The sequence below is a fragment of the Condylostylus longicornis genome, unplaced genomic scaffold (genome assembly GCF_029603195.1).
Source record: "Condylostylus longicornis isolate FDR11 unplaced genomic scaffold, ASM2960319v2 ptg000039l, whole genome shotgun sequence".
Classification (NCBI taxonomy): Eukaryota; Metazoa; Arthropoda; class Insecta; order Diptera; family Dolichopodidae; genus Condylostylus; species Condylostylus longicornis.
In genome coordinates, this window is record NW_026578008.1 from 488,223 (window position 1) to 502,447 (window position 14,225).

General features: G+C 24.6%; 2 protein-coding genes across 2 annotated transcripts in view; both read left to right on the forward strand.

Annotated features, from left to right (window-relative positions):
* The window catches only part of LOC129609416 (solute carrier organic anion transporter family member 74D), a 165,847-nt gene that overhangs the window by 58,385 nt on the left and 93,237 nt on the right, over positions 1-14,225 (forward strand). The window contains exon 2 of the mRNA XM_055521318.1: positions 2,821-2,876. The gene's annotated coding sequence lies outside the window, so the exon portion shown is untranslated. The remainder of the gene's footprint in view (positions 1-2,820; positions 2,877-14,225) is intronic.
* The window catches only part of LOC129609446 (venom protease-like), a 75,705-nt gene that overhangs the window by 776 nt on the left and 60,704 nt on the right, over positions 1-14,225 (forward strand). Inside the window, exons 5-8 of the mRNA XM_055521359.1 lie at positions 29-181; positions 260-351; positions 405-571; positions 659-813. Of these exons, the coding sequence (XP_055377334.1) occupies positions 29-181; positions 260-351; positions 405-571; positions 659-813 (567 nt within the window). The remainder of the gene's footprint in view (positions 1-28; positions 182-259; positions 352-404; positions 572-658; positions 814-14,225) is intronic.

A 14,225-nucleotide genomic window follows, 5' to 3' on the forward strand; every position in this document is an offset into this window, starting at 1 on the left:
AATTTAAAAAGTTTTTATATGTTTTAAGTGAACCAGCGTCAGTTGTTCGAATCGGTGGGAATCCACTTTCAGATAATGCAACTAAACCAATACGAGTAGTAAAAGTTATCATTCATCCGAATTATGATAGTATTACAGAATTAAATGATATTGCAATATTGGCATTAGGTCAACATGTTGAGTATGCAAAAATTAATATTTATGAACATATATACAGTACAGAATAGGTTACCTTTCTATTTTTTGTCATAAATTTAAGTGCAACCCCCGCTTGTTTAAATATTTTTGGAAAACTGGAAACAGAATATTCGAAAAAAGTTATAGCTATGGGTTATGGATCAACTTCATTTGGTAAACGTTATTTTGCATTCATGAAAATTCATTTTGAAAATTTTCATTTATAGGTGGTGCATTTGCAAAAAGATTATTGAAAATTTTCTTAACAGTTGTTGATAATAGTGTTTGCGAGAAAGATTATGAAGGTCAACAAATTGTTGATACACAATTATGTGTTAAAGGTAACATTAGGCAATTAAATGAAACAGAAACTGGAATTCAAGATACATGCCAGGTGCAATTTTAAAAAACAAAATTAACAAAGAGAAAATCTAAATTTCAACCTATAAAATAAAGGAATTTTTAATTTGAATTATTTTAGGGTGATTCAGGTGGACCATTATTATTAAAACAATCTCTTCGAGTAAAACCAAGTGTTGTTGGTATTGTTTCTTATGGACGAGGTTGCGGTACTGAAATTCCAGGAATTTATACAAATGTTACTGCATATCTTGATTGGATTGAATCTGTTATTTGGCCCGGAAATGATGAAGAAGAAAAATTTTTTTTTGCTTAATTAAATTTGAAATTTTTTCCTTTTGGAAATAAAGAAAAAGATTATGATTTGAAATTAAATTCGATTTTTTCCTTTTTGCAATAAAAACAAGTTTGTCCAAAAGGCGAATAACTATTTAAATAAAGAAAATTAACGTTTTATGTCTTGAGTTGTGTTTTTTGCTGATATAGAGAGAAGTCAAGTGTAAATTGTAGCGAATGTGACAGATAATACCGAATGTCTCTGTATTCGACATATTAAAAATTTGATAGTTCAAACTGAATTTTTATTATTAACTTAATTTGGTCAAAGATGCTTTTAATACTACCGTATTTTTGCATGCTCATGAATTTTATAAATTGTTTTTATACCCGTACGAACGTATGTTCGAAGGGTATACTAAATTTGCCTTACCGTTTGTAACGCTAAGAAATAACGGTCCTAGATATAGACTCAAGTGTATATCTTTGATCAGCGTCAAATTCTAAGTTGATTTAGCTTTGTCTGTCCGTCCGTCCGTCCGTCCGTCCGAACGATAACTCAAAAACTAATTGAGCTAAGTTCACCAAATTTTCACAAATGATTTACTGTAGTAAGTGCCAGAACCCTATTTAAATTGGAAATGATCGGGATACCGGTTCGAGTAGCTGCCATACAACTTCAAAATTTATTTGGCTATATCTCAGAAACTATAAAAGTTGTGGTATTGAAATTTCACACAAACGAATATATTAGTAGAGCCAATGTGTCGCATAAAAGTCGTTAAAATTACTTGGCTCCTTCTGGTACCTGCCATAGAACTTCAAAAGTTATTGGACTGTATTTCAGAAACTATTAAAGCTACGGTATTGAAATTTCACACAAGCGAATATATTAGGAGGAATGCTTGATAAAATTCGCTAAAATTTCTTGGCTTTTTTTGGCAGTTGCCATACAACTTCAATGGTAGTTTGGCACACACAGTATTTTGAAAAACACATAGTACTGAAATTTTGCAAAAATTAATATGGTAATACGGCAACTTAAAGTCATAGTCTGCCTCATAGTTAGTTAAGGCACATTAGTTATTCGCACATAGAATAACAAATTCGTACGGGTATCACAGAGTTGACAAGGTCAACTCTATTTTTTTTCTCGTTTTTTTTAAATTTTTACTAAGATTATTTTAAAATTACAATTCTTGTGTGCGCAATTACAATTATTTCAAAAATATTCAACTATATACATAATTTAAATACTATGGTAGCAAGAAAAACAACGTGTCTGAATTGGTGGGCCATTAACTTCTTAATTTACTATCAACTTTATTTATTCATATCAATGCAATTTTAATTACTTGCAATTTTTATTAGTTACCAAACAACCTTAAGGGTTAAATTAAGGAAATAGAAAAAAATTCGATTTCGAAACATAAAATTAAAGTCAATAGTCATTCATACTAGTACATTAGCTTAATTTTCCTTTTACAGTTAACAAGTTTTTTATAGATAAGAACTTAATCTCAAAATACATAATTAGAATTTTTTCAAGATAATTTGATGACGTTAATTTCCGTTGCCGATTATATATATGAGAGTTATCAACGTTTCAAGATTTTCTAAATGAAATGTTTTTTTTGAACTGAGATTAGCTATAATTTTGCTTTTACATAACAATATTAAAAGAAGAAAGCTAGTAAAATGAACAGATCAAGACCTAAAAAATAATCACAATCTTATGAAATTTTCATTATGATTGACGGTATACGTTTATAATATTCCACTTATTTATTAAAATTTTTAACAATTTCGAATTTTGAAATTTGAATATTGTTCTCTCTCTTTTTGAAAATTTTGTGAAATTAAAGCTGGTGGTATTTGATTTTCGCCTTATAAACTACTATTTTTTATATTTTGACTTACTTAGTTTTTAAATTTTTTATTACATTTTTTATTAATTTTATTAATTTTACTTTAAATAACGTAAGAATTTTATTTTTTCTCTTACAGATTCCCTCACTTTTCTTTAAAATGGGAATAATTCGTATGCACCTCAATTATAACTGGTAAGTAAAAGTTGTTTGCTAAATTCTAAATTTTATTGATATATTAAAAATTTTGTTATCTTTTATATTGTATAGTCTTTTATCAATTTTATTACCGGCTCTCTTTCGAAATTTCTAATATCAGTTTAATATGTTAGAATGTCATAACAATTGAATTTTCGGAGAATAAATATTTTTAATACTGTAAATCATCTCTAAAATTTTCTATAACTAATATAAATTTTATATTTTATAAATAACCCAAAAAATTAAAGATTTAATGTTTCTTAAACGAAAATTTGGAATGAATCTCTTTTTGTAACATTTTGCGTAAATTTGTAAATTTTCGGCGTCAAAAACGACTTAAAGCGGAATTAACTATAACGAGGGATTACTGTATTCGAAATTTGAGATTGAATTATTGCTTTGTTCATACGAACAACTATTGAGCAAAGATCAATTCTCATTTAATATTTGAGAGAATAAATTCTTAAAGAGTTGAAAATTAAATGAGTATTGATTATTTTAATTAAAATTAAAAAAAATTAGAATATCAATTATGAGTGAGGAATAATAATTTTTGCTCGAAATTGCAAATTACAACCATAGCACAAATTAATTAACAAAATCACACAAGATTTTATTCAGGTTCTTTAAATAAATTTGAAAGCCAATACTAATTTGCACTATTGATCACTTCAAAAATTCAAGGATATAAATTGTTGTTAAACTACTTTTATTTAATTATATACATATATATATATATATATATATATATATATATATATATATATATATATGTACATAAGACAAAGAGATCAAGTTTATTCTGAAAATGTTTGCTAAATTAAAAAAACTAAAACAAACAAGTACGTATAGACAAACTGAAATCATAATATGAAATATGGTTTGCACATTCATTTAAAATTGTTAATTTTGCAAAATATACTTAAACCTCTGTAGGTCAAACAGTATGTCAGGTCATATTATTTAGTATCATATTGTTATTTTTATAAAAATTTTTACTTGTTTGACAAACAAAAAAGAAATCCTCAAAAAACTCTTTATATCTTCTATAATATAAATGAAATTTTTTTGTTGGCAAATTTCAAGCATAACAAAATAAAATTCGAAAAACAAAAACAGATTTAAATTGCCTAATTAGCATAAAGTCTACTAACTATTAGTGCTAGCATTACCAACATACACGACTACACCCCTTAAGTAATAATAATGGTTATTATGTTAAGAAAGAAAAATATTATGAAAAGAATTCTCTAGTATATACTAAAAAGAGTTTCAACAAACAAAAACAAAACAAAAAGTTCAAGTTTAAAAATGAAATCCGGTAATGATTTGGAAAAGACGAGTTTTAATTTTTTTTTTGTCTATACTTTCAAATATAAAAATACAATAATTTTTTTTTGTTTAAAAAAAAATTCTTTATTTATTTTGAATTGTTTATTTTATACTTAGAATGTTTTTTTTATTTAAATTATTTGTAAAAAAATTGCAAAGTAATCATTAAATCTTTCTATCATTGCCATGTCATATGAATAAAGAACACCAAATTGTGATTTGCATAAACTAAATGGCATATTAGAGTAATCTTCATTTATTAAAAAAAAATTCGGTTAGAAAATGGATTTGTATTCAATAGTTAGCTATTTCATATAGTTGTATGCGAAGCCTAAAAGTATGCAATTTTATGTTGTAGATATTTTTTACATTTTAAATACTGTTAGAATCAGTGTTGATTCTTTCACATATGACACGTGAAAGTTGAACAGCCGTCATAGAATATAATGAAAATTTGACAACATTATTTGACAGAACGAAAATTCTTAATATAACAGTTTAGTTAAAAAGTGTTTAATGCTTGTCCAACTTGCAATAGTGACTGTGCAACATATAAGAGAGCATTTTGCTCTTTTTTTATCTAAAAAATGAGTAATTTTCTGTATATTTATTTTTCAATTTTTCTATATTTGCTATACAAACATTGCTATACAAAACTTTAAAATTTCTATATATTTATACAAATAGATCTGAACTAAAAATCTATTTTTATTTATATACCAACAATATCATTTATTAAAAGTACCACTCACAGAATAACTTAATTAAAAAGTAAATGTATAAGCAATTTAGAATGCCATTGATCTATTTTTCAACAATTTTACAAATTGAAATATATAGGAGCCAAAAAACATTTTACTAAAAATGAACATGCAATTTATTTTAGGACGTTGAAAAGATAATGGTCCAAAACACATCACAGAAATTACCCCATGTTATAGAGTAAAATTGTTCCATTATATTATAACATATTGATTAAAATCAGCTACAATTTTTTTCTAATTATAGCTATAGCTGTAATTTGTCAAAGAAATACAAAAAAAAAGTCTACGCTCACTTTAAAATTTTGCGTTTTCTTTATTCCGAATTCAAATTTCATGTTATTGATTATAAATTTAAATGTATAAATTAATTATTTATTCAAGTGCTGTTGATTTTAAAGGAGATTCTCTGATATATTTAAATAAAATAAATAAATAAAATTTGCTTATATTTTAAAATTTAAAATATTTACCAAATATACGCAATAAAAGCATAATTTTGTTTTCTTCTTCACAATAAAATTTTTTTGGTTAAATTTAAGAACGTGTTCTTCAAGTTCACAAAAATAAATAAATACGAGTATAAATTAAGAAATTTATACACACATACACATACACAAATATACACAATATTTTAAATATTGAATAATTAATTCTAATTTAAAAATTAATTAATTATTTATTAAAAAGTAGAAGAAGAAAGTTTGAATTTAAATTAATGACAAAGTGGAATTTTAAAGAATTTTCTTGTAGAGTTTCTTTTTTGTTCTTTAATATTTTTGTTTTCATATGAAAATTTTAATAATTAATTAATTGCAAATAAATTTTAATATTAAAATCATTATAATTATCCAAAATTAATTATTATTTCTTTTAACAATGATTTAATTGCTTAATAACAATTTAAGATACTTAAATATTTAGAATAAATAAAATAGTTTTTTGTAGAATAAATTTTGCTAACATCAGAACTACGTCATATTGTGATTTTTTTTCTGGATAACTCAAAAATTGATTTGGCTATTTTGCAATTTATACTTTACTTATATTTTACACAAATTAATTTAAAAAGGAGACCACTGTTATAAAGAAAATGCAAGTACGTGGGAGTATGTCAATACCCAATTCTATAGGACAATGTAGAAAATCGAAAAAATAAAAATTAGAGAAATTTTTTAAGATATTTAATATTTATAGAAAAATTTTCGTTATTTAGGTATATTACCGTTATGTAGGTATATTATAATTGAAAAAAAAAACACAACAAAGAACACCACATTGTTCTATCTTTTAAAATTGCTATGGATATTTGCAGACAATTTTTTTAGTTTGATTATCTTTAACCTTTCGAAATTACCCCTATACCTGCAAAACCTTTAATACTCTGTCACTCTGTAGTATTATTCTAAATGGTATAAATTTCTCTTAAATTAGAAATCTGACCGAATTAACATTACTTGCTCTTTTTTTATAATGACATCCGATTCACCTCAATCGTTCGTTTCCAAGTTGAGATTCACAATAAACATTCGTTTCCTACTAACTTATTATTTTTGCTAGTTTTCTTACTTCCATGGAGTAATAATTCTTTTAAGCAGAGTCGGATTTGCAAAGTCGGTTTTTATGAGATGACGAATCAATATGACACATTTAATTTTACTCAGAAATCAAAACAGACTTCCCCCTGTCTCGTACTTCTCTCTAAATTTTTGAAATTCAAAAATGAATTGAAATTATTTCTCTAAAAGATTACGGTAATTTTAGGTTTTACGGTACACATTTCTATTAGAAACAAAAACCCTAGCCAATTAAATTAATTTTTTCTGAAAATACACTTTTTATTATCGGATTTCATGGATTATTAATTTGAATAATAAATAAAACATACTAGAAAATTATTAAATTAATTGAAATGTATCAGCGTTAATTATTTTAATTACTATATGGTGTTGCTAATTTATTAAATCTATAATCATTATTGACATACTATATAATACACTTACAAATATACTTAGCCATAATTTTCAGTAGAAAATATTTAATCGTGTGTATAATTAAAATTATAATCTGATATTATTGTGCTGGTTCCAAATAATTTAGCGTCAATACCTCATTAACTGTATAATAATTATTCTCTCAGTAGATTTTATCATTTCAATATCTTGTATATTGTTATATATTTTAAAAACAAAAGTTCAGCAGCTAAATAATTTCATCTGAAAAACATGTACTTTTTGACGTGCATTTAAAATTACTTTTATTTGAAAAGATAAATGAACTTTAAGATGAATTTAATTATATTTAATGCATAAATCATGTGTCATGAATAATGACAATTAAAGAATTTAGAAAATTATTTTACATGAAAATCATTTTACCACATAGCTCAAGTATTCTATATTATAGAATTTGTATTCTATAATATCCGTTCCATTTAAAATTCATAGAATAATCTGGGCATTTTTGAGAAATTTTGATATTCTGAGTTGTATAAATGGATCTCTTCAGTCGAATTTTGTTTTTTAATTAGATGAGGTGAATATCTCTGTTAGGAATAGTCGGAGTAAAACTCAGGTGTTTTAATAACAGTTAGACTTAAAACAGAATCAGTGTTGTGTCCAAGGGTGTTGTAGGAAAAAAAAGTGAGTTAAAGTCATAACGGTCTTAAATTTGGGATTTTAACTATTATATATGTACATACCACACTATTTTAATATTTTTTAGGGTTTGTTGATAACGAGAATTAAAATTCAATTCAGCTCTGTTGTATACGAACTTTGTAACTGAGTCAAAGGAAAATTTTGGTTATATTATTTGATTATGTTATTGTACTAATATGAAAGCAATAATTATTTTTGCCTCTTCTATAAGTATTTGCACAAATTTTATAACAAAATTTATTTTTAGAACCCTCAAAGATTTTTTTATAAAAAAAATTTTACATTTAAATTTTAATGAAAAGTTTGATAGACTTACAGATCAATTTTTCATATTTCAAAAATTAAAATTTAGGTCAAAATAATTTTCACATATTTGGCAAAGTATCATTCAATTTTCAAAAATTTGAAATTTTTGAAGTTATTTTAAATTATGGTAAACAAAAAATTAAGCATTTAAGAAAGATTCTTCCCGTATTTATAATATTGAAATATGTTAGATTAGACGCAAAAATATGCCAAAAAACAGAAGTGTGTTGAAATTTTTACTTCAATTTGAAATTCCTACTCGCCGTGTTATAGTTTTTAACTCATTTTATTTAATAACATTGATTTCAATAAAAATTGATTTTTAGTTGATTTAATGTAGATTTAAATAGCAACACAACACCTTTACCAAGTTCACCAAATTCTTTTGTTAATTCTTTCGTACCTTTTCTATTGACAGCATAGTTATTGTTTTACATTTGAAATAAATAAATACATGTAAGTCGGTCCGACCCCCTTTTCTTTTTAATTTCTGTTTTATAAAATAATAAAAGCAAAATACCGATAAGACTTTCAGTATTTCGGAAATCTTTAAATCTTTGTTCTCGTGCCAAAAATTCAGTTTAAAAAGGAAAAAAAATTCCTCCCTTAAATTTTAATACCAGATTAGACACCGCATAATTTTACATATGAAATTTTTTTCTTTTTATTATTTCTTAGAATTTACAGAGTACTTAACACTTATTTGAATTCTTTCTACCGAAAATTGTATATGTATTTTAATAATCTTAATTCTCAACTCTTTAAAAAATCAATAAATTAGTCTACTTCTAAGGTATATCAAATAACTTAATGTACTGTATATAGCACAAAAGTTTAATTTCATACAATTATAATTCTTTTGAAAGACAGCTATTTAATAGTGTATAAGTTTGTTACCGCATACAACAAATGTAGTATCGTTATCACATCAAACTTTTAAATAAGTCGAATATTTTGGACAAAAATCATTAAACGGATACTCTAATGCGCAATGTTGGCCAGCGCAATATGCTTGCCTCATTCAGTTATATGAAAATGTCAGGAAAATTATAAATTAATTCTATATACCAAATTTTTTACATTAAGTAACTCTCCCGCTGAATTAGTTAGGGTAGATATATTTGACCTTGTTGATATTACCAAGAAAATATACTATAGAATTGGTTATATGGCGACCGTATTCATTTTATTTTATTTAAACAACAGTTTATAACATTTTTTATCTACCACTTTGGTTATAGTTGTTTTTTAGAAAAGCTGCCCTTAATAATTTTTTTATTAATAAAAAAACCCTCTTCAATATAAAGGATTATATATATCTTAGTGCCGTAGTATTTTTAATTTGTCCGCAAATTCTTACCCACTCTTATGAAAATATTTTCGAAAATAATATTTTTAATTTCACTTTAAAGTGTTTATGGTCGCTTTAACATCACATTTTTTTTTTGTTTTTTTCTTCACAGTAGAAGTTAAGAATAAATTTGCGTCCCTTCAGAAAATATTGGCGGAAAGTATTATTGAAGTATGGTTAAAAAATTGCGAATGTAAACTAATATTCTTAAAAAATATCTTAATAAATTCAAAGTATGACAATACAAAACCTAAGAAAGGACGCCGTACTCAAAATTCTAAATCGTTCGTCATAAACTAAAATATAAAATAATTTTCAGTGTCTCTGAATTATGTTTAGGTGTCAGACAATGCTCACGGAATTCTATTAGAAAAACTAGTATCATTTTCTGAAATGAATTTTAAATTAACAACCTGAATATAACTGACTCAAATAAATGGTACAACTTTTTGCTTAAATTATAAATTAGCGCTCTAAAAGAGAGTTGTTTCGGCTTAAGTTCTTTGTGTGTATAAAATAGTTTTTTAGTCTCTAATAATTTTTCTATACAATTCTATTTCTTTTTCTTATTAAATCGTTACTACCTTCTTGATTACCAACATTACGTATAAAATCAAGTACTGTCTATGTGCCAAATACATGTCAGTTTACCCTATATACTTTCCTTCAGACTTGATAAGCTTCAAAAAACACTGCTTCTATCCTCGTTTTTGCATATATGCGGCTTCCATTAACAAAATTTTCAATTAATCAATATTTTAAATTATATTTTTTATATTCATATTACATTTTACTTTACATTGATGTAAAATTATGCTTTACACTTAATTGAACGTTCACAGAAAAGGACTAAGTATTTTGTAGTTTTCCAACAAAATAATCTCTTATTTTTATTTTACAATGAATTTTCTCTATCTCTATTTAACATAAATTTTCTATATTATGTAATCGAATATTTTATAATAGAAAAATTTTACAGTATATGGTAATATTTATGGTGTTAGGGTTGGTCAATATTTTGATATTGTCGCCAGCTTAGAAAAAAAATATTGAATTATGTATAATAGTATATCGTATATAATTATATTAAATAATTTGATTTGCAATATTTGCATAAAATATTTTCAAATTATGTAAAGAGGAACAATAATGAATACTAATAAGTCTGAATTGAGGTCAATATTTATTTTTAATGCTTAGAAACATATTGCAAACAATAATACCGTTGTAAAATTATGGAAATATGGTTTCTTTATAATAAATTTCAATAAATCAAAGTCTAATTTATTCAGGAATTGAAGTGAATTGTGAAATATGTACGAGAATAAAAATTTATTTCTAAAAAATATTAGAAGTAAAATCTATTTGCACATATTTCAAACTTTAATTGCAAAAATTTTTAATAGATGTCAGCAGTCGGTTACCAAAACTCGATATTTCCTCATTTCATGGTCAATTTTATCTGATAATGAAAATAGAAGGCAAAACATCAAATATTATTGGGTCACAACCTATAATAAAGATCTTTTTGAAAGTTTTCTCTCTCTTTTAAAATTTTCAATTCGACATTAATTTGGAAATACGAATAGAAATTTGAAAAATTAGAACGTAATTCTCAAATTCATGAGCTAAGTTGTTATTCTAAATTTCCAACGCATATTTCACAATTTCGAGTATAGAAAATTCTATCGCTTAGTAAATATGCCACAGTTCGGTTAGTTTTCTTGTGTTATGTGGTTTAACGCAAAAACTGACTAAATCAAATTTGATATCTGCTTAAAGTGTATTGAATTTGTGTTCTGTACAATATATGTAAACCGACAAACTCGAAACACATTGTTTTGGCTTGCTACATTTTTCTGTACAACCGTAGTTGCATAAGGAGATTAACAATCATGTGAAACAATTGGTGAAAACTTTTTCAACAATTTATTTTTGAAATTTTCTACATTCTTTTTTTAGGACGATTGCCTGTTATCTATTACTATTCTGCAACTAAAGTGTGTTAAGTTTATTATATTGTTATATTCTTTATAAGTTATACACAAGATACAATAAACTAGATTAGTATAAGAAGGAAAATTTTAAGAAAAATCATATAGAAAATAAGTGAAAATTTAATTTTATTGTTCTTTTTTTTTAATATTTTCCAATTAACATGATTTCACTGTTGAAACAAATTTAAAAAACTGGGCTAGAAATTGAAGATTTTAGAAATCTTTTAAAAAATTATTTCCCCCTCAGTGGAAATAAAGATCAATGTGAATGCGTTGTTTTCAGCGATTATTCAATTGTTATCTTTAAGCCAATTAAAATTTTGCAATACCATTTTGTCAACAGAAACTTTGTCTAAAGGATATTTGTTAGTGATGTCCTGATTTCATAATTTCAATAAATTTTTGCATATTTTTCATTTCTATTACAGCTTATTTGCAATAATCGACACATTGTTGCCGGTTGTTACTATTTTTCCAAAGATAAAAAAGAAAATTTCAAAAATTTTAAATTACGTTTTTCCGCCATATATAGATTTCTTGATTTATGATGCTCCAGGAAAGCACGTTGCCTTATGCTTACGTCCCTCTAAAATTTTGAAAAAATTTCGTGGAATTTTTCTTTACAAAAACTAATAAATTATATAACAAAAATAGTTACTAAATCACATGGTTTCAAATCTATAATCCTTAATTTCAATGAATTACCATTCGAAGACAACTAACAGATTTCGATTAGAGGTTAATTGTAAGCTATAAGCAAAGATTTTTTAACAAAAGATTCTGCTCTTTAAGTCTAACATGTGCTCGAACATCGTCTATGTAAAATTGTTATTATATATTTTTGGCCAGAAGATGAAATTTTGTTGCAATTAGGTTTTCAGGTTAATTTATAGAATGTGTCAGGTTGTATATATAAAAAAATCCTTGAAATTTTTCAAAAATCCATTAATATCAGTTTTTTTTTGTTTGTTTTCTTTGTGTTCTTCATTGTTCACCTGAAATTTATGGCTCTTTTTTTTGTCTTTTAAATTACAAAATCGAAATCTGGGTCTTCTTTAACTTTCGTTTCTATTATTTTGCTCTTCTCTCTATTTCTTCTATTTCTAGATATTTTATAATTAAGAATTTGCTAGATTTTCCTTTCCTCTTTTCTCTGTTTTATGCTTGGTCATCATTTTCTTCCAAATTCATATTTAATGTAAATCTTGAACAAATCTAAAAATAAAAAACTATTTTAATCTTTATAAATGAATATTAAACTCTTTTATGTGAAATTGAAACTAATGGCACTTGAGAGAAACTTTTTTTTTAAATAGAAAACCGAGTGTTCTTAAATACTTTTCTGTTCTTTATCATCATTGAATCGTTTATATAGAATAAATTAATTATTTTTATATGACAAGACACAAGTCTTAAATAGTTGCAGTAAAATGACACGTTCTAACTTTCTACTTATGTTGTATTAAATGAATCGTTTCTAATATCGATAAAAATAACAAAAAAAAAAAAAATATTTTCTTAATGTTTAATCGATTAATCATTTATATCGTCCTCTCCATTCTTTGTATTGAAAAAGTTCTACTTTTATTTCAATTCATTTACGTTTTTTTTTTGTTTTTCAAGAATTTCCAATGCTAATGCAAATATTCAATGTATCTGTTTTAATCAATTTTGCCTCTGATAGAATTACAATCATATTGAAATATGTTAAGGATTATACAGAGTATCTCGTTTATATCAAACCCAAATGGTAATGTTTCCAAGCAGCACATTTCAATTCGAACAAGAGTGAAAATACTCATAATAATTTTGTTGTGTAATAAATAATAATTGCATACATTTAGGATGAGTAGATACAAAAATTGTTTTTATTTGTCGAATTCGACTGTAAATTTAGACGAGTTCCAAGATAAATAATTAAATTTTTGACATTTATTTCCAGTTTTTTAATTTTTCTGAAATTTGAAAAAATTTACAGTTTCAGAAAAAAAGCAGAAGATAAGCAATAAAAATTTTGCTAGTTTTAGGAGTCCAAGGTATCCGGAGATATCACTTACAGAAAAAAGTGCGATCTTCGTACAAAAGAGAAAGTACTGTCCAAAATGTTATATTTTATGATGTTAAGTAGTAATTTTTAATTAAAAATATCGTCATGGGATCTAATCAAACAAATTCTTTTTAAATTGTATTGTTCTGATTTGCGTTGAATGACCCACCCTATATAATATATGTATTTGTCTAGTTATTTAATACCATCATACTTTTTTATAATTTATATATAAAATAAAGTAAAAAATAATTGATATTTTAGTGATTTATCTAGGTCAAAAACTGATTGAAAAATAAACAAAATTAATTTTTTTTTGTATGTATGAAACTTCTAAGATTTCTAAGAATGAAGAATCATAATGCTCTGTAATGATTTCTTTGTTACTTCTTTATATATGATTAAAATGGAATATTGAATATGGTATAATAAATAATTTTATCTAGAAAGGCAGACAAAAATTAGAAAAATTGCATATTGGTAAACCTTAATTCAAATGAAAAATGAACAATTAAATTTATTAAATTTTGTAATTATAATTGAAATGGAATATATTAGTAGGGATTGAAATTGTCTCATAAAACAAAAAATTAATTAATTTTGTAATAACATGATTAAAGGTTTATTTAAAATATGATTATATTATGATTAAAATATTAAAAGATTTTCATACCAAAGTACAGAGAAATTATTTAAGTAAATTTTTAATTTCAAAAGTCTAAAATAAATTTAAATTCCAACAGATTTATTATAAGTATGAAAGGCTATTTATCAACTGATTTTTCAAATACTAAGTTAGCCTTATTTAAAATTCATCATTATAGTGTAATCTAGCAAATTATCTTTTAACTCACAATTATGCTACCGTGCCAAAGCGACCAACATTACT